At 40.1% G+C, this 27,315-nt stretch overlaps 1 protein-coding gene across 1 annotated transcript in view; it reads left to right on the top strand.

Moving 5' to 3' along the window:
• SLC5A1 (solute carrier family 5 member 1) overlaps window positions 1-27,315 on the top strand; it is a 149,147-nt gene that overhangs the window by 97,804 nt on the left and 24,028 nt on the right. The window contains exons 4-11 of the mRNA XM_069757633.1: window positions 2,577-2,636; window positions 3,557-3,661; window positions 8,615-8,720; window positions 13,901-13,981; window positions 14,126-14,346; window positions 14,435-14,570; window positions 14,653-14,760; window positions 16,154-16,304. Of these exons, the coding sequence (XP_069613734.1) occupies window positions 2,577-2,636; window positions 3,557-3,661; window positions 8,615-8,720; window positions 13,901-13,981; window positions 14,126-14,346; window positions 14,435-14,570; window positions 14,653-14,760; window positions 16,154-16,304 (968 nt within the window). The remainder of the gene's footprint in view (window positions 1-2,576; window positions 2,637-3,556; window positions 3,662-8,614; window positions 8,721-13,900; window positions 13,982-14,125; window positions 14,347-14,434; window positions 14,571-14,652; window positions 14,761-16,153; window positions 16,305-27,315) is intronic.

The following is a 27,315-nucleotide window of genomic DNA, read 5'->3' as shown; positions in this document are numbered from 1 at the left end:
CCTAACAAATAAAAAATTATGATTAAAAAATTGTGCTGATGTAAAATTGACGTGGGAAATTTTATTTATTAACTATTTTGTGTGACATAACTTTGATTGCAAGTCATATCGAACAAATTTTTACCACTATCATGAAGTACAGTATGTCATGAGAAAATATTCTCAGAATCAGTGGGTTCCATTGAAGTGTTCCAGAGTTATAACTACATAAAATGACACTGGTCAGAATTTTAAAATTTGACCGGGTCAGGAAGGTAAAAACAGACTCTGGGGTGAAGGGGTTAACTGCACCCCCAACTATACAAAGCAACAGAATGTAGTGCACACAGACAGGGGGTGAGATACAGGGCTAAAGATATGTTCACATAGTCATACAAGAGAGGCAGATGAAAAAGAAAGGAACCCAAAAAAAAACACTGGTACACGTGAAAATCCCCAGACCCTGAATGTAACAAAATAAGAAAAGTGCTGAGAGGGGGAACACGCAAACAAACCACAGGAGAAGCATAAGCTTAGCAGGATAATCCCTCACTGAGGAGTTGGGATTCTAAACATCCATCTAAAGTAGAATATAGCCAGCAAAGGCTGCATGTGTCAGGAGAGAATACATAGCCCCTCCCAAGATGTCATAGGACAAACCAGAATAAGGAAGTGAAAAAACCTACAGAGAAGCAACACAGCAGCAAAGACAAGAGCATTACCAGCAGTAGGACAGAAACAGCACAGGGTGTCCAACAGAGAGGGAAATCGACCAACATCCAGAGGTCACCGGATCAAACCATGATGCTGGATCATGACAACTTAAACGTGATCATCATACTGTGAAGAGATTTATGGCTGATTCAAAGCACAGTCGGGTTTGTGCAGATAAAAGTATAATGAGGAAGGTTTCTGCAAGACAAATTCATCAAATTCAAAGTACAGTAGGAGAGCAGCTGCAAAAATACTATAACAAAGCAGCAAAAAGTTGTTTGAAGCTGCTGGTACATCTGGAGTACCTTGAACCTCAATGTGTAAGATCCTCTACAGTCTGCTGTGCATAAACCTACTATTCAACCACCACTAAACAGTGCTCACAAGCCAAAATGGTTGTAATGGGCCCAGACATACTTAAAGGGACTCTGTCACCTGAATTTGGTGGGAACAATCTTCAGTCATAGGGGCGGGGTTTTCGAGTGTTTGATTCACCCTTTCCTTACCCGCTGGCTGCATGCTGGCTGCAATATTGGATTGAAGTTCATTCTCTGTCCTCCATAGAACACACCTGCGCAAGGCAAAATGCACCTTCTCATGCTGCAAAGAATACCCTGAGTCATTGGCTGCTGTGATAATTAAAGCCACCATCCTCCCCTCACCTCAACCCTATAGAGATCGTTTGGAGTATCCTCAAGCAAAAGATCTATGAGGGTGGGAGGCAGTTCACATCAAAACAGCAGCTCTGGGAAGCTATTCTGACTTTATGCAAAGAAATACAAGCAGAAACTCTCCAAAAACTCATAAGTTCAATGGATGCAAGAATTGTGAAGATGATATCAAAGAAGGGGTCCTATGTTAACATGTAACTTGGCTTGTTATGTTGGTTTTGATTGAAAAAGCTTTTTATATCAGTGAATATGACCTCTTAATGCTGTAAATTCAACAAATGACCATTTTCAGTTCTTTACAACCTGTAACATGTTTGAAAACGCTATTGTGCATGAGGCTATGTTCACACATTGCGTTTTTGTAGCGTCTTTTTTAATGCATTTTTTAATGCTACTTTTCAGAAATCTCACGCATACACCTTGCTTTTTTTCCTGACTTTTTTGTCAAAGAGCAGCCTTTTTGCAAAATGCAGCATGTCATGTCTTTCAGTTTTTGCAGCGTTTTTCAGCCAGTAGCGTAAAAAAAACATGCAAAAAATGCAGGTATCAGGTTTTGTTGCTTTTTTGGTGCAAAACCTGATGAATTTGAATTAGATTTTTTTTCTGCACTAAACTTTCTTAGCATGCAGAAGTGTACCCTACAAAAATGCTGTAAAAAAAAAAGCAGCAAAAACATGGCAAACACTCTGCAAAATCTGCTTTTGTACACTGCTTCCTTATTGCTAAGAGAGCAGGTTTTCCTGCATAAAAAAAGTATCAAAACGCAAGAGGTGAACTTAGCCTTGCATTTTGAGATTTTTTTAGCTTTGAAAAAGAAATACTGTATTTGCGAGGCTTGTCCAATAAAATGTGATTTATACTTTAACAGTTGAGGATTTGAACATTATACTGAATCATTTGCATATACCATTTAGGAAAATCAGAGTAAAATAGTTTTTGCATAATAATTTGGAACATGATGTAGTAGTGACTCTCTCATAGAGAACACAGGAGCACTTGGCTGAGAGAGGAGAATCAGGTGAGACAGCTGCCGGCCGAACCATCATTCCGTCAACAGCTGTCTAAAGTATATTGGAGCCTTTAGGTCAGTACAGGTTTTCAGTACCTAGGTAGAAATAATATTTCCTTTCACTGACAGCAAGTAAAATCATGAAATATTTGAAATCAAAAGGGAAATAATCACTGAGGATTTTTTTCATTTTTTTTTTTCAGGCTCTGGTCATGGTGGTCATTCTAGGATGGATCTTTGTGCCAATCTACGTGAAAGCAGGGGTAAGTCTTGTTAATGAACATTTTTCCAAAATGTAGAGGGTTGCTCTCTTTGTTGTTAAAGGGAACCTGTCACCTGAATTTGGCGGGACCGGTTTTCGGTCATATGGGCGGAGTTTTCGGGTGTTTGATTCACCCTTTCCTTACCCGCTGGCTGCATGCTGGCCACAATATTGGATTGAAGTTCATACTATGTCCTCCGTAGTACACGCCTGCGCAAGGCAAGATTGAAAACCGGTCCCGCCAAATTCAGGTTCAGTTCCCTTTAAGGAGTGCATCATTCCTCTGACTCCCAGCTTCCTGATGATTTACTGTTCAGACCAGCAGCATTGTGCACCCCCTGATCCTGCATACAGAAGCAGCCTCTGCAGCGTCATCAGGTTGAAATTATCTGTTTTTAAAATTAATGCAGTTTTTAGTGTTAAATCAGGTGACAGATCCACTTTAAGTATTTTTGTCAGGTCCATAGAATGACAATGAGAAATCAAAATAAATGGTTGAGTCAATTTTATGATCACCTGATCAAAAATATAAAACAGTAAAGCAAGACAAAAACAGGCTCTGTTCACATTGTGTGTTTGGTCTGGTTAGCATATTAATCAGTAAATCTCCTGCCATCTATTTAGGAAGAATCCCAATATATTCGTTGTATGCTATATGACACCTGCAGACTAAAATTAGGATTAAAAGATATAATAGGCAGTATTAAATTTTTTTGCTGTGCCATGCTGAAATTCTTGATCCAAAAACATAGTATACTGATATTGTCGACCACGATGGATGTTGAAGTTCATTTATTCAGCCCATAGGGTTTATGGGCCCATCTGGCAATCATGCTGTGAACATTTCTTCATGTGACAACTCCATTCCTACAAACTGGTAACAGTGATTAATTATTGTATTAAATAATTATTTTTTCCTAGGTAGTCACAATGCCAGAGTACCTGCGGAAACGTTTTGGAGGGGATCGGATTCGAATTTACCTGTCCGTTCTTTCTCTACTTCTTTACGTGTTTACCAAGATCTCAGTGAGTTCATTTTACGTTTACTCCCATTAGGCTTTTGCACGTCAGTGTTTTTAAAATTGGTCACCCTCCCAGTTTTCATTATAATTACACTGATATTATGAGAAAGTTTCTGAATTTCTGGCCCAATATATTCACATAGATACTTCTAATATCTATCGAATTATATTTCTGATAATTCACAAGATCTTTCAGGGTAAGCCTTGTAGTCTACATCTACAATCAGAAGAGTTTAATTTTGTTGAATGTGATGAGTTCAGTAGGATAATGGCTACAAAGTAGAGAAGTGTGCATTCACAGTTTTCAGACCTTAAACCAGATTTTTCTGTGAGGTTTTGAATTGCAATATAATTATATACCTTCATTGACTTTTAAACGTCTTGTGAATAAAACAGGGTAAAATCACCAATATAAATTAGAATATCTCTTTTGGTCTCCTGGATGACAAGAGATGTCTGGCATCCTCATTCCCCTTCACAAATACACGATCACTCATTCAAGCCCTGTGTTCATATGTGGGCGAGTCAGGAGAAATAGCTGTAAGTAAACTTTTTAAAGGTGCATGTAGACCAGGGGTGCACAACATTTTTGGCACAAGGACCATACTGAATCAATCCCTAGGGCCGAAAAATTTTTTAAGGGTTACTTAAATGAATACATCACCAGAACCACTGTCAGTACATTCATACATAACCAGAATCAAGTTTTAAGTATTTCAAAAGGATTTGGAGAGTTTCTGTTCCAAAAAATCAGTGTAAACACACACTTCCTTACACTGAGTTTTTGGAGCAGAAATTGAGTAGAAACTCATCAAATCCTCATAATCTCAAAACTAAGTTTGGAGGATTTTTCAGTTTTAAGAATATTATGGATTTTTACATGTGTACAAGATCAGAACCACTATCAGTAGATGAATGTTGCTCTAGAACCTCTGTTAGTAGATAAATGTAGCTTCAGAATCACCATCAGTACATGAATGCAGCACCATGAATGCAGCACCAGAACCACTGTCAGTAAATTAATGCAGCATCAGAACTACAGTCAGTACGTGAATGCAGCACCAAGCTTAGCACAATGATCAATTGCAATGTCAAGTCAGCTACATATACATTTGTGTCACATGAATCTATAATTCCCAATATGTATTTTACAATAACAAGGAGATTCTGGAAGTTGTTTTAACCAGCCTTCATCAAACTATGGACTACGCAGGAACCACTATATTGATGAGACGCAGGCAGTATCACAAATAAACCTTTACATCCAGATACTTTATAGGTAACATTTTCTCTGATTGGAGTTGTTCCCATCTCTTTTGTCTTCATGTAGTACAGATGCTATGATGAGATTTCATGCCCAGAGCTAATCTCTCCAGATTTCCCTCTTCTCCATCTTCTGCAGCAAATCCCGACACGGTGCCCTTAAAAATAAAAGTATCATTATACTGCCTCATAATCAAATATACGGTGTTTCAGGCTATTGTCCCTCGCCAGTGCAAAGTATAAGAACTGTTTTGGTTAGGCGAGAGACTCTGGACTAAGGTCTAAGGGGTAATAATTCTCCTTGTGGAGAGTAGCATACCAGCTCTGGAATGTCAAGGAAAATAGGCTTATCCGCCGTGCAATGCTCCTTTAGGAAATTTAATATGCAAATTGCCTCTTCAGAGAGAAAGAGGACTTGAACTCTATAGCGCCACAACTCTATAGGCCTTGTAACTAATTCTACAAGGTGGGCCATTTATATGGATACACCTAAATAAAATGGGAATGGTTGGTGATATCAACTTCTTGTTTGTGGCATATTAGTATATGGGAGGGGGAAAACCAGGGCCGGCTCCAGGTTTTTGAGGGCCCCTGACGAAAGAGTCTCAGTGGGCCCCCCTCTTTAACACATACCACGATTCATGATGCACAGATACAGCAGAGAAATATACCACAGCCAAGTAGCATATAACACAGCCCACGTAGCATATAACACAGCCCATGTAGCATATAGCACAGCCACATAGCATATAGCACAGGCCTCATACTATATAGCACAGTCACGTAGTATATAGCACAGTCACATAGTATATAGCACAGCCCATGTAGTATATAGCACAGCCCACGTAGTATATAGCACAGCCCACGTAGTATATAACACAGGCAGCCCACGTACGTATTATATAACACAGGCAGCCCACATAGTATATAGCACAGCCAGCCATGTAGTATATAGTCTACAAGTCGTGTCCCAGCATCATTCAGATGCCATACTGTAGGTCTGTCTGTGTAGTGTAGGACTACAAGTCCCAGGCAGGCTGCATCCCCCTGCAATGCTTGGGACCAGGAACTTGAAAGGAAGACAGTCACACTGCTTCACTTTCACAGTCATGTCACTCACCAGTCGCAACTCACCCACACCATCGCCATCGCCCCGACCGTTGTGGACACAGGATGCACGTGCATGCACTGACGACTGCTGCTCGTCTTTCTGCTGCTCGCTGCCGCGCTGGACCTGGACGGTGGACCCGGGTCCCGGACCTTGTCGCGACGATCTGTGTGTGAGCTCTTCTTAGGATGACGAACTCCTCACTCTCACCCAGAAGTGACGACTGCCGGCCCGGAAGTGTCTCTTCTATCCCCAGGGTGAGTATTCCTGCAGACCCAGAGAGCTCTGTGTGCCGCCTCCTGCTGTCGGGAATCATATGTCAGCTCCAGCTCCACGTCCAAGTCCTGGCTGGAGTCACACACAGCACACTAGCACAGGGAGGGAGGGTCGGGATGTAGTCCGGCTTCAGGGGCCCCCCAGGAGTGCATGATGCACATCAGTGTTGGCATAAGTGTCTTACCGTTATAGGCCCCCATCTCGCCAGGGCCCCGGCACTTGTCTGGTGCGCCGGGTGCTGACACCGGCCCAGGAGAAAACTTTTCAAGATTTGTGGTGACCATGGTGGCCATTTTAAAGTCTGCCATTTTGGATCCAACTTTATTTTTTTCAATGGGAAGAGGATCATGTGACACATCAAACTTATTGAGAATTTCACAAGAGAAACAATGGTGTGCTTGGTTTTAATGTAGCTTTATTCTTTCATGAGTTATTTACAAGTTTATGACCAATTATAAAATGTGTTCAAAGTGCTGCCAATTGTGTTGGATTGTCAATGCAACCCTCTTCTTCCACACTTTACACACTGATAGCAACACCACAGATGAAATGCTAGGACAGGCTTCCAGTATCCGTTGTTTCAGATGCTGCACATCTCTTATCTTCACAGCATAGATAATTGCCTTCAGATGACCCCAAAGATAAAAGTCTAAGGGAATCAGATCAGGAGACCTTCATGGCCATTCAACTGGCCCACGATGACCAATCCACTTTCCAGGAAACTGTTCATCTAGGAATGCTCAGATCTGACACCCAAGATGGTGCACCACCACATTATGGGTATCAGGTCCGAGCATTCCTACATAAAGCATTTCTTCTGCAGTGTTGCTATCAGTGTGTCAAGAGTGGGAGAAGAGGATAGTATTAACAATCCAACACAATGGGCAGCACTTTGAACACATTTTATAAGTGGTCATAAATTTGTAAATCACTCATGAAAGAATAAAGTCACGTTAAAACCAAGCACACCATTGTTATTCTTGTGAAATTCTCAATAAGTTTGATGTGTCACATGACCCTCTTCCCATTGAAAAAACAAAGTTGGATCCAAAATGGCCGACTTCAAAATAGCCGCCATGGTCACCACCCATCTTGAAAAGTTTTCCCCCTCCCGTATACTACTGTGCCACAAACAGGAAGTTGATTTCACCAACTATTCCCATTTTATTTAGGCGTATCCATATAAATGGCCCACCCTGTAGAATTAAGCATTACATCCCTAAAAATGCAATAATATATCAAAAGAAGTGCTGTATCTAATATCACCATATAACACCACATGGCTGATGTGATTTAATGGTGATTAAAAAAAAGAGTAATGCACCTAGACTGGAGAAATCATACTGCTGCATTATATACATTAAATTGAAATAAACTAGGGGCTACGGAACAGAAGAAGGACTTGGGTATTCCGGTTACAAGTAAGCTAAGCAGCAGTACTCAATGTCAGGAAGCAGCCGCAAAAGCAAACGAGATTTTAGGGTGATAAAAAGAGAGATAAATCCCAGGATCCCAGTGTATTATTTCTACTCTAAAAATGAAGGGATTCAGTTTTTGCACCACATTTTTAAAAGGATATTAGGTATTAGAGTCAGTTCACAGGTGTTCAACTAGATCATTACAAGGGATGGAAGGCCTCTCCTATGATGAGAGTTTAGAAAATTTGGCTTGTTTAGCTTAGAAAAAAGTCACCTCAAAGGAGATTTCATTTATATGTATACATCATGTGTGATCAATACAAAGAGCTAACACGTGACTTCTTCCTTCCGAAAGACCTTATAAAAAAAGAGGGGACATTTATTAAGTATAGTAGAATGGCAATTCTGGTAGCTAAATAGGAAAGGGTTCTTTACAGTGAGAGCAGTCAGACTGTGGAATGCCCGACCACAAGAGGTAGTAATGGCTGACACTATAACAGCTTTTAAAAAAGGGCTGAATGTTTTTCTCACAGCAAATAGAATTGTTGGATATAAACAATCTAGTGAAAGATCATGTATATCTGGTGGAGAAAGGTTTAGCTTGATAAACCTATGTATTTTTTCAACCTACATAGCTATGTAACAGTATAACCATTTATGTGAATTTCAAGCCATTCAGGCTGAAAATATATAATAGAAGACTGGAGCTACAAGGAGTAGAACTTCTTTCTTTCTCATACATTACCTCCATTCAGAATATCTTACACAATTATAAGTATTGTATCCACACTGACAGAATAATTGCTTCTTCGTGTTAAAAACCCTTTGGTACTCTGTGCTCTTACAACATTTAGAAAATATGTCCATTACCACTAATATATTCTTTTTTTAGGCTGACATGTTCTCTGGAGCCATTTTCATCCAACAAGCTATGAGGATCAATATCTATATAGCTATCGTGATGCTGCTACTGATCACTGCTTTGTACACTGTTACTGGTAGGTAAGCTTACTTGGAATTGTTCCATAGACGATGAATGAGCAGGAGGTGGAGAACGCACACCTCTGCTCCACTCAACATGGGCCTGTTTTCGAGATCGATGGCGGTCCCAGTGATTGAACCCCCATTGATCAGTAAGTTTAGGATATTACAACTTTCAGCTCTGAGGAAACCATTTGAAATACATTAGACATTCCTTTCAATATCCAGTGTTGATCAACAGCATCTCTTGAAACTGAATAAATTGTTAGAAATTGTTGCTTTCATATAAGTATATGAATTGTGATGTACCTAATCTAACAACTAATTGTATCGGTAGAGACAGTTATATATCGCCCAGACAGAGGTCTGCTGCGATCTGACTCCAAGACAGGTTGCTGGGTCTTGTTGTCCCACAAACCTGTATATTTGAAAAGTGCTGGATTTAAGAGTTAACAAGAAAGTGATGGGTGGGTCTAGTTAACCACATACCTCCTGGGGGGGGGGGTTTGTTCCTGTGATGTCAGAAAGGTCCTATATGCTTCCTGGTTAGACCACATGGAGAGAGAGGGAAAATAAAAGGCCATGTAGGAGTCTGGAGCTGGCTGAAGCTTCCTGAAAGCCCAGGAAGCTAATGAGGGTCTGTGTGTTGAGAGGGAGAAGGCCTCCTGTATGTGTTTGGCTCCAGACAGAGCCTGAATCCTGTACACTAACCAAGCATGTGTGACTACAGGCTTGATGGAGCAGAGCCCTGCTATGGATATTGTTATTTTGTTTTGCTTGCTCTAAAGGCTGTTTACTTTCTGTTTGTGCTTCTGGGGTTTATGAAGCAATAAACCCACATGAACTTTTAATCCCTTTCTGACGTACTATCACGTCGAGGTAACCTGGGCCCGTATGACGCTCCCTGCGTGCTTCCCTGAGACCCTCAGAACATCGCAATGTGATCGCGTTGTTCCGAGGGTCTCCTCCCTGCAGGTCCCCGGATCCAAGATGGCCATGGGGTCCTTCCAGGTCCTGCAGGGAGGTAGCTTGTTAGTGCCTGCTGAGAGCAGGCGCTGAGAAGCCTCCTACACTGCCTGTCAGATCGCTGATCTGACACAGTGCTCTGCAAAGTGTCAGATCAGCGATCTGACTTTATACAGTGATGTCCCACCCTGGGACAATGTAAAAGTTAAAATAAATTAACATGTGTAAAAGAAATGTTTTTTAAATTCCTAAATGAAGAAAAAAATATATATATTTTTCCAAAAAACACATTTCTTTATGTAAGTTAAAAAAAAACAATAAAAGTAAACATATTTAGTATCGCGGAGTCCGTAACGACCCGACCTATAAAACTGTCCCACTAGTTAACCCCTTCAGTGAACACAGTAAAAAAAAAAATAAGGCTAAAAACAATGCTTTATCATACCGCTGAACAAAAAGTGGAATAACACGCGATCAAAAAGACGGATATAAACATGGTACCACTGAAAATGTCATCTTGTCCCGCAAAAAACGAGCCAACATACAGCGTCATCAGCAAAAAAATAAAAAAGTTATAGCCCTCAGAATAAAGCGATGCAAAATTTTTTATTTTTTATATAAAATAGTTTTTATTGTATAAAAACACCAAAACATAAAAATGATATAAATGAGGTATCGCTGTAATCGTACTAACCCGAACAATAAAACAGCTTGATCAATTTTACCACACGCGAAATGGTAGAAACGCCCCACCCAAAAGAAATTCATGAATTGCTGGTTTTTGTTCATTCTGCCTCCCAAAAATCATAATAAACAGCGATCAAAAAAGTCATGTGCCCGAAAATGGTACCAATAAAAACATCAACTCGTCCCACAAAAAATAAGACCTCACATGACTCTGTGGACCAAAATATGGAAAAATTATAGCTCTCAAAATGTGGTGATGCAAAAACTATTGTTTGCAATAAAAAGCATCTTTTAGTGTGTGACAGCTGCCAAACAAAAACCCACTATAAAAACCTGCTATAAATAGTAAATCAAATCCCCCTTTATCACCCCCTTAGTTAGGGAAAAATAATAAAATAGAAAAAAAATGTATTTATTTCCATTTTCCCGTTAGGGTTAAGGTTAGGGTTGAGGCTAAAGTTAGGGTTAGGGTTCGGGCTAGAGATGGGGTTAGGGTGTGGATTACATTTATGGTTGAGATTAGGGTTGGGATTAGGGTTAGGGGTTTGTCAGGGCTAGTGGTGTGGTTAGGGTTACGGTTAGAGTTGAGATTAGGGGTGTGTTGGGGTTAGGGGTGTGGTTAGGGTTGGGATTAGGGTTAGGGGCGTGTTCGGGTTAGGGGTGTGGTTAGGGTAGGAGGGAAGGAGGGAGGGGAAGTGTAGAAAGCTCACCACGTTGCCAATTTCAAGTCCATATGTCAGCCAGGATCCATCCTGAGGGTGCCGCACCCATTGGTGATCACAAGCAAAAGAAAAAAGAAAAGGAAAATCTACCGGCACGTCCAACTGAAGAATAAAATTTACTATTAGATAAAACTTTAAACCTAGGTTTCTGAGGTTTCATTTTTTATCATGTTTTAAAGTTTTTTCTAATAAATAGTACATTTTATTCTCCTGTTGGACGTGCCGGTGGATTTCCCTTTTCTTTTTTCTTTTGGTTATGGTTGGGATTAGGGCTAGAGGTGTGTATGGGTTAGGGTTGGAGCTAGAATTGGGGGGTTTCCACTGTTTAGGCACATCAGGGGCTCTCAAAATGTGACATGGCTTCCAATCTCAATTCCAGTGAATTCTGCATTGAAAAAGTAAAAAGGTGCTCCTTCCCTCCCGAGCTCTGCTGTACGCCCAAACAGTGGTTTACCCCCACATATGGGGTATCAGCATACTCAGGAAAAATTGGACAACTTTTTCAGTCCAATTTTTCCTGTTACCCTTGGGAAAAAAAATTTTGGGGCTAAAAAATCATTTTTGTGAGAAAAAATGATTTTTTATTTTCACAGCTCTGCGTTATAAACTTTAGTCAAACACTTGGGGGTTCAAAGTTCTCACAACACATCTAGATAAGTTCCTTGGGGGGTCTAGTTTCCAAAATGGGGTCACTTGTGTTTTTTTTTTACTGTTTAGGTACATCAGGGGCTCTTAAAATGCAACGTGATGCCCGCAGACCATTCCATCTAAGTCTGCATTCCAAAACGGCGCTCCTTCCCTTCCAAGCTCTGCCATGCGCCCAAACAGTGGTTTCCCCCAACATATTGGGTATCAGGGTACTCAGGACAAATTGAACAACACATTTTGGGGTCCAATTTCTCCTGTTACCCTTGGAAAAATAAAAAATTGAGGGAGAAAAGATCATTTTTGGGAAAAAAAATATGATTTTTTTATTTTTACGGCTCTACATTATAAACTTCTGTGAAGCACTTTGGGGCTTAAAGTGCTCACCACACATCTAGATAAGTTCCTTAGGGGGTCTACTTTCCAAAATGATGTCACTTGTGGTGGGTTTTCACTGCTTAGGCACATCAGGGATTCTCAAAACGCGACATGGCGTCCTATCTCATTTCCAGCCCATTTTTCATTGAAAAGTCAAACGGCGCTCCTTCCCTTCCGAGCTCTACCATGCGCCCAAACAGTGGTTTACCCCCACATATAGGGTATCAGCGTACTTAGGACAAATTGCACAACAACTTTTGGGTTCTAATTTTACCTCTTACCCTTGGGAAATTAAAACAAATTGGATCTGAAGTAAATTTTTTGTGAAAAAAAAGTTAAATGTTCATTTTTTTAAAATTTTCCAAAAATTCCTGTGACGCTCCTGAAGGATTAAAAAAACTTCTTGAATGTGGTTTTGCGCATATTGAGGGGTGCAGTTTTTAGAATGGTGTCACGCTTGGTTATTTTCCATCATATAGGCCCCTCAAAGTGACTTCATATGTGATGTGGTCCCTAAAAAAAATTGTGTTGTAAAAATGAGAAATCGCTGGTCAACTTTTAACTCACTAACAAAAAATATTTTGGTTCTAAAATTTGCTGATGTAAAGTAGACATGTGGGATATGTTACTTATTAAGTATTTTGTGTTACATGCCTCTGTGATTTAAGGGCATGAAAATTCAAAGTTGGAAAATGTTCAAAATTTTCACCAAATTTCAGTTTTTTTCACAAATAAACGCAAGTCATATCAAAGAAATGTTACCACTATCATGAAGTACAATACGTCACGAGAAAACAATGTCAGAATCACCGGGATCCATGCAAGCATTCCAGAGTTATTACCTCATAAAGGGACAGTGGTCAGAATTGTAAAAAATTGGCAAACCACCCTTGGGGGTTAAAGGAACGTGCCTCCTGTTTTCCTCCCATCGCACCCGAGTGAGTGTACCCCTACCCACTTAGTAATCGCTATGTCACAGAATGTATACCTGTTATAAGTTTTAAAGCTGATAAGATAAGAGTAGTAAATTATTCTACAGAAAGTTATCTAAGGGTTCATTCAGATATCAGTGATTTTCTTGTATAAGAAAATTGAACAGTTTGGTTGGTGTGTCAGTTTTTGTCAAGAAAGTTTGGTTTGAGTTTCATCAGTTTTTCTCAGATGAAAAAAACTGATGGAAGTTTCTCACGATTCTCTTATCAACAAAATCATGAAAAATGAGCAGCAGCCAGCTTACGAATTGCAACTGAGTTCTGTCCAATTTTATTTTTCATGAACCTCTAGACTTGCATTGATGAGCTTTATCTAAGTCTCTGATCAAAGTTGGACAAGTCTCTGATTTTTTGCAGACCAGCAAAAACACCTGGATGTGTGAATAGCCCAATAGACTGTAATAAGTACCCGTGAAAAACATGTCCACAAATCGTATGAGAAAAACTGATGTCTTAATGACACCTAAGGCATTTACATTATTAATTAGTTTGTTTCAGCATAGGAGCAGAAAAGATAAATTAATGGTGCTCTCTTCATTTTCATCTGCCCCATTAGATTGAATAAAACCATTGCATAAAGGACCCCTGCAGGGCTCAACAAAATCTACGGACTAATTTTGGGGTTGGTTGAGTTCCATCATGATGCCTTTAAACTGTAACAATAGCCCTGTATGATGTGTTATTCTTACCTTAAAATCAGACAAAACCTGTGGCTGAGAATCCTAACAGATCCTTCAACGCAGATGTGAACAGAGCCTTAGCTGCATGTTTTTGCTGATTTGCTAACTGTTCTTATTTGTTGTCTAGGTGGATTGGCTGCTGTCATTTACACAGACACTCTGCAAACCATCATCATGCTTGTAGGATCATTCATACTTTTGGGCTTTGGTGAGTGAGCTAACATCACCTTACTTAACAAGTAGAACTACTACGGTAATATGTTAAATGGGCGTTTTTGTCTTTTTCATTTCTATCTACCCCATTAGATTAGCTTATATGTGCCATTCTTTAACCTTAGAAAATTTCTTTCAGCTTTCAACAAAGTTGGAGGATATGAGTCATTCGTGGAAAAATATATGGCAGCCATTCCTACTGAAGTATATGATAATGGCACTTTGATTGATCCAAAATGTTATACTCCACGAGCTGACGCATTCCACCTTTTCCGAGATCCTATAACTGGAGATATGCCATGGCCTGGCCTTATCTTTGGTCTTTCCATCCTGGCTCTTTGGTACTGGTGCACAGATCAGGTAACGTAGAGATCTAGTGAGTTCAGATTTAATTATTATATGAAGAATGTAGATGAGGAAAACCTTTCTCATTTGTTTTTGGTGCTAGGTAATTGTTCAGAGATGTCTCTCTGCCAAGAACATGTCACATGTGAAGGCTGGCTGTATCCTGTGCGGATATCTTAAACTGTTGCCCATGTTTTTGATGGTTTTTCCCGGAATGATCAGCCGCATTTTATACACAAGTAAATGCCCAAGAGCTTTGTAAAATACTTACTATTTCCTATTACACTGTCATTCATTTATAATTTTAGTTTCTTTTTGTAGATGAAGTTCTTTGTGTGGTACCTTCTAAGTGTAAAGAATATTGTGACGCAGAAGTTGGATGTACCAATATCGCTTACCCCAAGTTGGTGATTGATTTGATGCCAGATGGTAAGGTGCCTTTAAATATAGCACTTACTACAGGCAAGTGCAAGACAACTGCAGAGTACTTTGTATTAACCAAAAATGTGATTGTTTTGGGAGGATTTTAATTCATGGGCCATTCAGCAATATTGTCTGCTTTTAATAAATTACCCTTCAATCTGTACTGTTTATTTTTTCTCCAAAATCTCTTAACATTTGGAATATTGGATAATATTTTGCTTCAAAAGTTAGCGAGTCTAGTACGACAATACTTTTGACTTGTTGTAAAGGTTAAAATTCTGATTTTTTTTTAGATTTTCTACACTTCTGTTCACTATTACTTGAAATGTTAAATGGTTAATATGCTTGACAGCTTGACCTGTGAAATGTTTTACACCCCTTGTTGCTAATATCCAAAAAAATGAATAAACACAGGAATATTAATATAAAATGTTGATCTGAGAATCCGTATAATTACTGGTAGGGACTAGGGAGTAAGGAATATTTACTTCCTATAGGTCAACTTGGGTTCTGAAAGTATAAGGCCAGGGCTACTAAAAAACATTTGGGCAACTTATCTGCAATTTGCTGTCATGCAACTATTTTAGAACAGTGATTTTTCTGTAAAAAAATGTAAGTCTATGGATTTTATCAGTCATCATGTGCCTTTAACAGCCACAGGTGAAGTGGAACTCCACCCACGACTGTTAACCAATTAAATGCTGCTGTCAATCTCTGACAGTGGCATTTAACACGCAGCAGGGGGACGTGTCATTCTACATGCCCATTGCTGTGCTATTGATGCGACTACAGAGCACCGATGGTTTGCTACGACAGCAGGAGATCTGTCTTAAATAAAAAAATATTCATGTTTGGTAGCTGCATAATCAAACTAACATGGAAAATCATATTGCCAGGTCAGTTTTACTCCATAGTTAACATGGTACATTTAAAAAAAAAAAAAAAAACTAAAATAATTAAACTACACTTTTCTTTTCAATTTCAACGCAGTTGGAATTTTTTTTTTTTCGCTTTCCAGTGCATCACTCGTCTTGGAAAAACTAAGCCCTCATATGGCTGTGTGGACACAAAAATAAAAAAATATGACTCTTGAAAGAAGGGGGAGGAAAATATGAAAAGGAAAAAAAAAGTTAAATTGCCCAGGGGTGAAGGGGTTAATAGGAGTATGTAGACTTTTAATAGCCACTGTATACAAGATTGGCAACAACTGTGAATGTAATAACTGTAAACTTTTTTCTTGTTTCACTTCAGAGCTGCTGATAGTTTCATAGACCATCATGAGTAATCTCTCATTTGTAGCAGCTTGGCACCTTTCTTCCTAGTATTTATTTTGTTTTAGTCACAGTTTACTAAAGTAGCATCACAATTCATCCTTGCTAACCTTTCTTTGATTTCCCAGGACTTCGTGGTTTGATGTTGTCAGTAATGTTGGCATCTCTCATGAGTTCCTTAACATCCATCTTCAATAGTGCCAGTACCCTGTTTACCATGGACATTTACACCAACATCCGTAAGAAGGCTTCAGAGAAAGAGCTGATGATAGCTGGGAGGTAATAGAAACTGCTGCAGTGGCTCACCTGACTGTTCTCCCATATTTAGGGTGGCATATGTTGGCTGAAGAAGTACTAGTGTGGTGTTTCCCTGTTTGACTGCCATTTTATTACTTTAAAAGCTTTTTGAGTAGCCATTAAATGCTTGACTGACCCTTCAGCAGCTATCATCTGTGATGGTTGTTGAAGTGCTCCTGTAGTTATCCATTAACCATTGTAAATGAATCAATATTTAAAAACAATATCTCTATTCTAATACTTTATAACATACCCATCATGCATAGCCTGAAGTGAAGCGTAATTCATAATCATTTACGATATGTCATATTTGAGTAGGCCATGCTAAATCCAGAAGACATATTCCTTATATTAGTGTGGAATGATTGAATATATCAAAAAAAGATTTAGCAAAATATTTACTAGTCTATCAATAATTAGTTTCCAAGATGTTATTAATGCATTACATGTCAACCAATGGTCAATGACGAAACCAAAAGCGGCCATATTATGAAGGCAACTTCAGTGGGACCCACATCACAGGTCATGAGTTCATGTTCATGTGTGACACTTGAGCTGGGTTGAATAGTACTATGTCAAAACTAAAGAACAGAGACACAGCTGTGGATATAGTGGTTTTGAGCTTTACAAAGGCGTTTGACACTGTCCCACATAAACACCTAATGGGTACATTAAGGTCAGTAGGCTTAGGAAGTAATGTTTGTAATTTCATTAAAAACTGTCTCATGTCAAAGACCCCACCCAGAGAATTGAAGTCTATGATTGCTACTCCTAATGGTCTCTGGTTGTAAGTGGTGTATCCCAAAGATAGAAGACAGGATTAATAGTGTCGTTACTATTTTTGCAGATGACAACAAGTTATATAGTATAGTGCAGTCTGTGGAAGATGTTCATAATTTACAAGCTCACTTGGGCAAAATTAGTGTTTGGGCATCAACGTGGCAGATGAAGTTCAATGAAAGGAAATGTAAGGTTATTCACCTGGGCACCAATATGTGGGCAACATATGTTCTTACAAAGAATAACTGCCTTATCTTTTAGAATATGCAGTTCAGTTCTGGGCAACAGTTATAGAAACTGTCACATCTCCACCAGTACCCACTCTTGCAACATCTGCTACTGTTGCCAGGCGCCGGCGTATTCACTCAATGGGTGGTGCTGGTGATAGAAGAGACTTTGGAACCAGAAACTCTATACGGCACAGGTTCTATCCAGCCACTTAGATTTGGGTGGCTGGGAACCATTGTGCCATCCGGTATGGCAGTATGGATGCATGTGTTGTCCAGCTGGAGTTATCAGCACCCTGCTCCAGCCAATTGGTGAGCATCACACCCTACTAAAGCTTCCAGCTTACTGCTGGAATCTGCCAGATATAGTCTTGTGCTTCTTTCGTTCAGTCCTGCCTGTTAGTTCCTTGTTGTTTCATTGCTCTTTGTTTTGACATTGGCTTATGTTTTTCTGACTACTCTTATGGATCCTGATTTTATCCTTTATTCAGTTTCTTGATTTTGACCCTACTTGGCAGATGGCAGCACTTATGTGGATACAATTTTACATTGTAAGTCCAGATCCCTGTATAGAGCTTAGGCTACTTTCACACATGCGTTGTTAGGCGTATGTCGCAATGCGTCGTTTTGGAGAAAAAATGCATCCTGCAAAGTTGCCCGCAGGATGCGTTTATTCTCAATTGACTTGTATTAGCGACGCATTGCGATGTATGGCAACACGTCGCATCCGTCGTGTGATGGATGTGTCGTGTTTTTGGTGGACGCGACGGACAAAAAAGTTCAATGTAACTTTTTTTGTGCGCCGTGACCGCCATTTTTGACCGCGCATGCGCGGCCAAAACTCCACCCCCTCCTCCCCGCTCATCGCAATGGGCAGCGGATGCGTTGTAAAACTGCATCCGCTGCCCACGTTGTGCTACATTTAACACACTGTCCGTCGGGCCGACGCATGGCGACGGCCCCGTACTGACGCAAGTGTGAAAGTAGCCTTAACGGGTGTTGTTTTTTTCTGGAGTCTGCTAGTTGGAGTGGCTTGTACCACTGTCCAAGGTACTGTCCGATCTAGCCTTTTTGAGCCTGTGGCCTGAAACAGACGTTACAGAAACGATGCCCTGGAATTAGAAAAGGTATTTAGAAGAGCAACAAAACTGATAAGGGGCATGAAGAATCTTAAGATTATGTAGAAAGAATAAAAGAATGAAATATATTTTTTCTTAAAAAGAGACATCTAAATGGCGACATGATTAACTTGTAAAAGCACATCCATGGCCCATACAGAATGTATGGTTAAAAGCGGTTTCATGTAAAAACCCTCTCAAAATACAAGAGGTCACTCCTTTCATCTGGAGAAAGATTCTACATTGGATACTGGGCTGGCCTTTTTTAACATAAGAACTATTAATTTTTGGAATAGTCTACCGAAAGACATAAGGAGGTACGATTCATGCTTTCAAAAGAGGTCTCAGATGCTTTTCAGAAAAAAATTATATAAATGCGTATGTAAATATAAAAAGTTGTTTTCTGAAAGTTTGTTCCAGTAAATCAACAATTGTGACCAGCAGGGAAAATTAACTCTTTTACGGCAGACTGTATCATGCATTATGGTTGTACATATACTCCTTTTCTTTATCCTTTCTCATCTGTTGGTTGAACATGATGGAAATGTTTTTATTTTTTCAACCATGTTAGCTATGTGACTATGTAAGTTGTTGCACAGTGTAAAACCTTAATTATTGATAAACTTTAAAAGCACAGTTTTTGTCACGCTGTGACTGTATGTAAATAGGGAAAGGGTCCCTGCACTGTCCCTAAGGCTGGAACGCTAACTATCCCTGCTCCCATAGGTACCTCTAAAGGTAAGGAGGTTTGGCCCACTAATCTTACTGTTCTCCTGTTATATCCTAAGCTGTCTCCTCCCCCTTCCCCAGGAGGCCAGGGACAGAAATGCTAGTGTATAAACACATAGGACAAACAGGGATAACAAAAAAAACTAACATACAAAACACTCGCCAAAGATAGAGGGGTAGGGTAGGAGTGTACAAACCAAATGGGAATAGGACAATGATGAAAGCATACACCCAAAAACAGTATGCAACAATCTTCAGCAGAAACAATAATCTCCAACTCAGCACAGCGACTCCAAAAAGCTAGGAAGTAAAACTTTCACTGGTGAGGAAGATAAAGTCTTCCCAGATTTTATAGAGAGCGGAAATGACCAGGTCAGGAACAGCTGTGAGATGGAGCTGGAAGTTTCTAACCAGCATAGAAAAGATTGTTAACCTCTTCAACACCAAAAGAAAGGAAATCAATTTAACATGAAACACAAACACAGGCTAAATGGAAGATCTGCGATTCACAATATGTGATGATTTTCCAACCCCAGATCTCCCAGAAGGACTTGACCCACTTGTGACTGGTTTACAAGTTATGCCATTTACAAGCCAATCAACTGAAAAAAACTATAACTCTGTGAAGTATTGCACTTCATCCTGAGTTACATATATAGGTTGAGGTTATACCCACCATATAAACACAACCATAGACATCTTGTAGAGTATGTTAGGTGCTTTAATTGAAAAAACAACAACAATTATTTAAAAGTCATATGTGATTAACCCCTTACCGGCATCGGACGTACTATACCGTCCGATGCCGGCTCCCCTGCTTTGATGCAGGGCTCCGCGGTGAGCCCGCACCAAAGCCGGGACATGTCAGCTGTTTTGAACAGCTGACATGTGCCCGTAATAGGCGTGGGCAGAATCGCGATCTGCCCGCACCTATTAACTAGTTAAATGCCGCTGTCAAACGCAGACAGCGGCATTTAACTACCGCTTCCGGCCGGGCGGCCGAAAATGACGTCATCGCCGACCCCCGTCACATGATCGGGGGTCGGCGATGCTTGTGAATGGTAACCATAGAGGTCCTTGAGACCTCTATGGTTACTGATTGCCCGTCGCTGTGAGCGCCACCCTGTGGTCGGCGCTCACAGCACACGTGCAATTCTGCTACATAGCAGCGATCAGCAGATCGCTGCTATGTAGCCTGCTTCTAGCCTCCCATGGAGGCTATTGAAGCATGGCAAAAGTTAAAAAAAAAAGTTTAAAAAAATGTGAAAAAAATAAAAAAAACATAAAAGTTTAAATCACCCCCCTTTTGCCCCAATCAAAATAAATCAATAAAAAAAATATCAAATCTACGCATATTTGGTATCGCCGCGCTCAGAATCGCCCGATCTATCAATTAAAAAAAAGTATTAACCTGATCGCTAAACAGCGTAGCGGGAAAAAAATTCGAAACGCCAGAATTACGTTTTTTTGGTCGCCGTGACATTGCATTAAAATGCAATAACGGGCGATCAAAAGAACGTATCTGCACCGAAATGCTATCATTAAAAACGTCATCTCGGCACGCAAAAAACAAGCCCTCAACCGACCCCAGATGATGAAAAATGGAGACGCTACGAGTATCGGAAAATGGCGCAATTTTTTTTTTTTTTTTTTTTTTTTAGCAAAGTTTGGAATTTTTTTTCACCACTTAGATAAAAAATAACCTAGTCATGTTTGGTGTCTATGAACTCGTACTGACCTGGAGAATCATAATGGCAGGTCAGTTTTAGCATTTAGTGAACCTAGCAAAAAAGCCAAACAAAAAACCAATGTGGGATTGCACTTTTTTGCAATTTCACCGCACTTGGAATTTTTTTCCCGTTTTCTAGTACACGACATGCTAAAACCAATGATGTCGTTCAAAAGTACAACTCGTCCCGCAAAAAATAAGCCCTCACATGGCCAAATTGACAGAAAAATAAAAAAGTTATGGCTCTGGGAAGGAGGGGAGCGAAAAACGAACACGGAAAAACGAAAAATCCCCCGGTCATGAAGGGGTTAAAAGGGTTATTTCTACCAGATAGATAACTTTCTGATTAGTGGGCTCTAACTGCTAAAATTCCCACTGATTACAAAACAGGGTTCTAAAAATGCCAGAATGTTGTTAACCACACATATTGCTCTATTCATTCTGTATGGGATTGCCGCATTCGGCTATCATCCTTAGAAAATGAATGCATCAATGACCACTATTCCATTCTAGCATGGTATTTCAGGGACTCATTCTCAGGATCTTTGCAATCTGTAAGTTATTACCAAACCTGTGGATGAAACCTGAGCTGTAAGTGCAATACTGCGTGTGTGAAAGGGTGGTGGACAATTGCTGGCGCGTTCCTTCCCCTGAAGACACCAATCGCATAATGTTTATTTTGCATCTTTTGTATATACATATTGTTATGTAATGTATTGTGATGTTTGCCTGTATAATGTATAGCAATGTTGGTAATATACAGTGTAGGACATTGTGGAGCGCCCGCTAAGAACGTGGGGTACTCGGAACCGGGACGGTTCTTAAAGGGATGTGTCACGGTGGCAGTGACCCGGTCCGAGGCCCTGGGCGTCCAATAAAAGGGGAAAGGTGCAGTGGGAATAAAGTCTATTGTAATAGTGTTCGTGACGCCACCTGTGGTATTCGGCCAGGGATGGCTGACGCTGGGGATGATGGTATTGCAGCACAGGTGGTATAGTTCCCCACAGGTAGAACTCAGTCCCCAGGGCCCCCAGTGTAGAAGGCAAAGATGACAGATGGTGTTGTGCTGGAAAGAATTGGAGGACACAAGGTTGCAGTCTCTTTACCTTTTACTGGTGGTATGCAGCCACAGTCGAGGGTACCGATCACAGGTGGTGGTGAGGTCCGGCCAGCCTGGAAGCGATTCGGGAATTCCCCTAGCCAGGTGGGGTTGGAAGCCTTCCTTACTGCCCTGTGGTTTAAGTCCCTTGCTGCCTAAGGCTTCACACAAGATCCTCACTTTCTCTCTGTCCCTTTAAGTAAGACACTAATCCGTATGGCAAGCAATTCGAGCCTTTTTACAGGTATCCCTGGTTGCGGCAACTGCGAGTTCTATATCTTGCTGTGCCTTCGGACGTAATGGTGGATAGGCGATTTGAAATCTCCTGCCCGCCGGTTTCTGCTGTGGGGCATACAGTTACCCCCCCTCAACCTCGGAATTCTGGCTTCTGGTTTCTTGCGCTGATTCTGGAGTGAGCCTTCTCGCAGCTCCACTCCCAGTATCTTTCCTCTCCGTTGCCTCTCACAGACTGCTCTGTCCCACTCTTCTCTTTCCAGGAGCTGCAGAACCACGTGTCTGCACGGCCCTTAGCTTTCCACTCATCACTCCTCACTCCTTACTCCTCTCTGACAGACTGACTAACTCTTCCTCCAGCCTGAATATACAGGGAAGCCATCCACAAACTGGATCAGAGATCCCCCTTCTGGCCTCAAGTTAGAATAGTATTGTGTAAGTGCTACCTGTTAAAAGGATCTTTCCTTGCTTCCAAGCATGGCATCACTCTCTCCATGAGGAAGGCAATACCACTGTGACAACCAAACTCCTGGGGTGTCACACATAGTGTACAGTACAGAGTGTGATAGTGTAGGATAATACAGTTTAGTACATAAGATAAGTAGTATACATTAGCAGCGGATTAATCTCTGTACTGTCCAGCCGTTCAACAGTGAATATATATTTATTCAGGAGCAAAGATAACACATCTTACAACTTGCATTTCTTATAGCTTAGGATCTTATCAGATGTCAGCTTGCAAACCGAAAGTAAAAGTGAGCTCCAGCTACACACAGTGAACAGGAACTTCCTGTTTTTTAGTTTTTTGTTTTTTTTAACAGTGCTTTACTGGCAATATAACACTATTGCTGTTGACAGAAACTCATGCACTATTAAACAGTGGTAAATAGTAGTTGATGCAATGTATACAATAAGCATTATTCCAACACCCCCACTCAACAACTACTCATCCTGTTAGTCCCATAGTGGTTATGAATTCTTCAAATTTGGCTCTTGGTAGTGGCTTTATTATAATATCAGCTATCTGGTCAGTCTTGCAAAAACAAACTCAATTATGCCACGTTCTATCAAATCACGCAGGTGATTATGTTTAACATCAATGTTTTTGCATTGGTCTTCTCACTGCATGCAAGTTTATTGCATCCTTAGATGTCTTCATAAATCACCGTTAAGTTGATGGCTTACCAACATCGCCTAACAATTGGTTTAACCAAATGACCTCTTGACTTGCGTGGGCTGCAGACACATACTCTGCTTCTGTCGATGACAAGGCTATATTTACCAGTTTTCTGCAAGACCAAGAAATTGAACTTTCTCCAAGTTTGAATAAATAGCTGCTTTACACTCACTTAAGTCACCAGCCCAGACTGCATCCACATAGCCTGTGAGTTCTAGATCTCGTGCTGCAGATATCCTTAAATTTATGTCTTGAGTCTCTTTCAAATATTGAAGAAGTCTCTTAACAGCATTCCAGTCTTTTTGGTGCATTTTTTACACATATCTGCAGAGAATTCTAATTGTTGCTGCGATATCCAGTTGAGTGATAGTTGCTATGTATAGAAGTGTCCCCACTGCCTGTCTGTATTTCTCATTGTTAGGTAACAGATCATCTTCTCCTTCCAACTTTACATAGGATGGCTACATTGGAATTGTTATACCTTTGGCTTCTGACATTGCAAACTGATTCAGAAATTAAGTAGATTTGTGTACTTTGGTTTATAAGAGAGCTTTCATCTTCTCTTTGGACCTCGATTCTTAGATAATATGTAACATTTCCAAAGTCTTTACTTTCAAAATGCTGATTCAGAATTTTAGTCATCTTTGAAATTTGTTTCCTTTTGATGAACCATAATCACATTGTTCACATATAAGAGAATATCCACTTTCTGTACATTTCGTGTATAAACACCGATCTGCTTGACCTCTTTTAAAACCTTCTTCCAATAAGACTTTTCTTATTTTAGTGTCCCATGCTCTTGCTGATTGCTGAAGACAATACAGAGAGTTTTGTTGTTTGCAAACAAGATTCTCTTCACCCTCTTTGATATAATCTTCAGGTTGAAACATATACAAATCCTCTTCAATGTCACCATTTAAAAAGGCAGTTTTGATGTCTAAATGTCTGACAAACATCTTTTGTACAGCAGCTATAGCCATTAGAACTCTGAATGTGGTCTGCTTAGCAACTGGAAAGAATGTGGCGTCATAATCTTCACCATATTTCTGAAAATATCTTTTTGCAACTCATCTTGCTTCAAATCTGTGAACCTTGCCTTCAGAGTCATACTTGGTCTTAAAAACCCATTAAAATTTGATTTCTTCCTTGCCTTGTAGTAGTTTGCTGAGTTTTTAGATTAGAAGTTGATGAAGGGACTTAATTTCTTCATTAGCAGCATTAAACCACTTCAGTTTTTCATGGACAGGTTGTTGTTGCATTTCATCCCATGACTGCAGCTCTTACTCAGGTTTTGACATAGTAGGATAGACGCTTAGCTGGTATACCCTTGTTTGATCTCAACAATCTCCTAACTTCAAATTCCCCTGATATTTCTGCTGCTTCTTCAGTGGTTGAAGAACCTAACCAAACTTCTACATGCTTTTTCTTGTTATTTTGAAATTCTGACTGAGATTGTTGTTGCTTCAGCTGGTCTACCGGAATGATGTCATGAAACTTGAGTGACATGAAGTTCTCAATTATATCTCTACTTATTGTGACCTTGTTCTTTCTGGGTACATGATTCTTCAGTCATGGCCAAAAGTATTGACACCCCTGCAATTATGTCAGATAATACTGATTTTCTTCCTGAAAATGATTGCAAACACAAATTATTTGGTATTATTATCTTCATTTAATTTGTCTTAAATAAAAAAACACAAAAGAGAATGAAGCAAAAACAAAACATTGATCATTTCACACAAAACTCCAAAAATGGGCCAGACAAAAGTATTGGCACCCTCAGCCTAATACTTGGTTGCACAACCTTTAGCCAAAATAACTGCGACCAACCGCTTCCGGTAACCATCAATGAGTTTCTTACAATGCTCTGCTGGAATTTTAGACCATTCTTCTTTGGCAAACTGCTCCAGGTCCCTGATATTTGAAGGGTGCCTTCTCCAAACTGCCATTTTTAGATCTCTCCACAGGTGTTCTATGGGATTCAGGTCTGGACTCATTGCTGGCCACCATAGAAGGATCCAGTGCTTTCTCTCAAACCATTTTCTAGTGCTTTTTGAAGTGTGTTTTGGGTCATTGTCCTGCTGGAAGACCCATGACCTTTGAGGGAGACCCAGCTTTCTCACACTGGGCCCTACATTATGCTGCAAAATTTGTTGGTAGTCTTCAGACTTCATAATGCCATGCACACAGTCAAACAGTCCAGTGCCAGAGGCAGCAAAGCAACCCCAAAACATCAGGGAACCTCCGCCATGTTTGACTGTAGGAACCGTGTTCTTTTCTTTGAATGCCTCTTTTTTTCTCCTGTAAACTCTATGTTGATGCATTTGCCCAAAAAGCTCTACTTTCGTCTCATCTGACCAGAGAACATTCTTCCAAAACGTTTTAGGCTTTTTCAGGTAAGTTTTGGCAAACTCCAGCCTGGCTTTTTTATGTCTTGGGGTAAGAAGTGGGGTCTTCCTGGGTCTCCTACCATACAGTCCCTTTTCATTCAGATGCCGACGGATAGTACGGGTTGTACCCTCGGACTGTAGGGCAGCTTGAACTTGTTTGGATGTCAGTCGAGGTTCTTTATTTAACATCCGCACAATCTTGTGTTGAAATCTCTTGTCAATTTTTCTTTTTCGTCCACATCTAGGGAGGTTAGCCACAGTGCCATGGGCTTTAAATTTCTTGATGACACTGCGCACGGTAGACACCGGAACATTCAGGTCTTTGGAGATGGACTTGTAGCCTTGAGATTGCTCATACTTCCTCACAATTTGGTTTCTCAAATCCTCAGACAGTTCTTTGGTTTTCTTTCTTTTCTCCATGCTCAATGTGGTACGCACAAGGACACAGGACAGAGGTTGAGTCAACTTTAATCCATGTCAACTGGCTGCAAGTGTGATTTAGTTATTGCCAACACCTGTTAGGTGCCACAGGTAAGTTACAGGTGCTGTTAATTACACAAATTAGAGAAGCATCACATGATTTTTTGAACAGTGCCAATACTTTTGTCCACCCCCTTTTTATGTTTGGTGTGGAATTATATCCAATTTGGCTTTAGGACAATTCTTTTTGTGTTTTTTCTTTTAAGACAAATTAAATGAAGATAATAATACCAAAGAATTTGTGTTTGCAATCATTTTCAGGAAGAAAATGAGTATTATCTGACAGAATTGCAGGGGTGTCAATACTTTTGGCCATGACTGTATATCCTTTCTGGGTTTCACTGTAGCCCACCAGGATACCCTCTTTTGCATGAGGTTCCCACTCATGCAAATATGCACAAATACTTTATTTTGGAATATCTGTATGTGTTGCAATTGAGGCTTCTTGCCATTTCATTACTCAAAAGGAGTTTTCTCAGCAGCTTTACCTGGTAGTCTGTTTTGAAGATAGCAAGCTGTCATGATTTATTCTCCCCAATATGTTGTGTCTGGTTCCTTCTTTCCACTACACCATTTTGTTCAGGGTTTTAATGGTATGCATTTTAGCTGGTACAACTCATCTTTGATTTTTCCTTCTGAACTCATATATGACCATTAGCCAAGATCACTTTCTCTACCTTACTTTGGTCAAGGTTAGAAAAGAAGCTTCTGTCATTAGTCATGACTAGTTATCCCCGAGTCTTTAAACCATGCATGCTTTTATGTAGTTGCATCAATAATAAGCACAGCTTCAGTACTTCAAGTGTCATATCCTTCAGTAATGGCACTTTTAACACTTTGATAATTATTTTTTTTATCTGATTCATTCTAGATTTCTAGATTCTGCAGTCAGCCTTTTGGTACCCTGAATTCTTCCAGACAAAATACTCATGTGTTTACTTCAAATTATTTTTATTTTTGGGTAGATCTTGGGTTTTTAAAATGGATTCTGCTTTGGATACTCCACTGCTGCTTACACATTCTGTCTTTC

This window comes from Ranitomeya imitator, chromosome 1 (genome assembly GCF_032444005.1).
Source record: "Ranitomeya imitator isolate aRanImi1 chromosome 1, aRanImi1.pri, whole genome shotgun sequence".
Lineage (NCBI taxonomy): Eukaryota > Metazoa > Chordata > Amphibia > Anura > Dendrobatidae > Ranitomeya > Ranitomeya imitator.
This window is presented reverse-complemented; position numbering and strand designations above follow the sequence as displayed.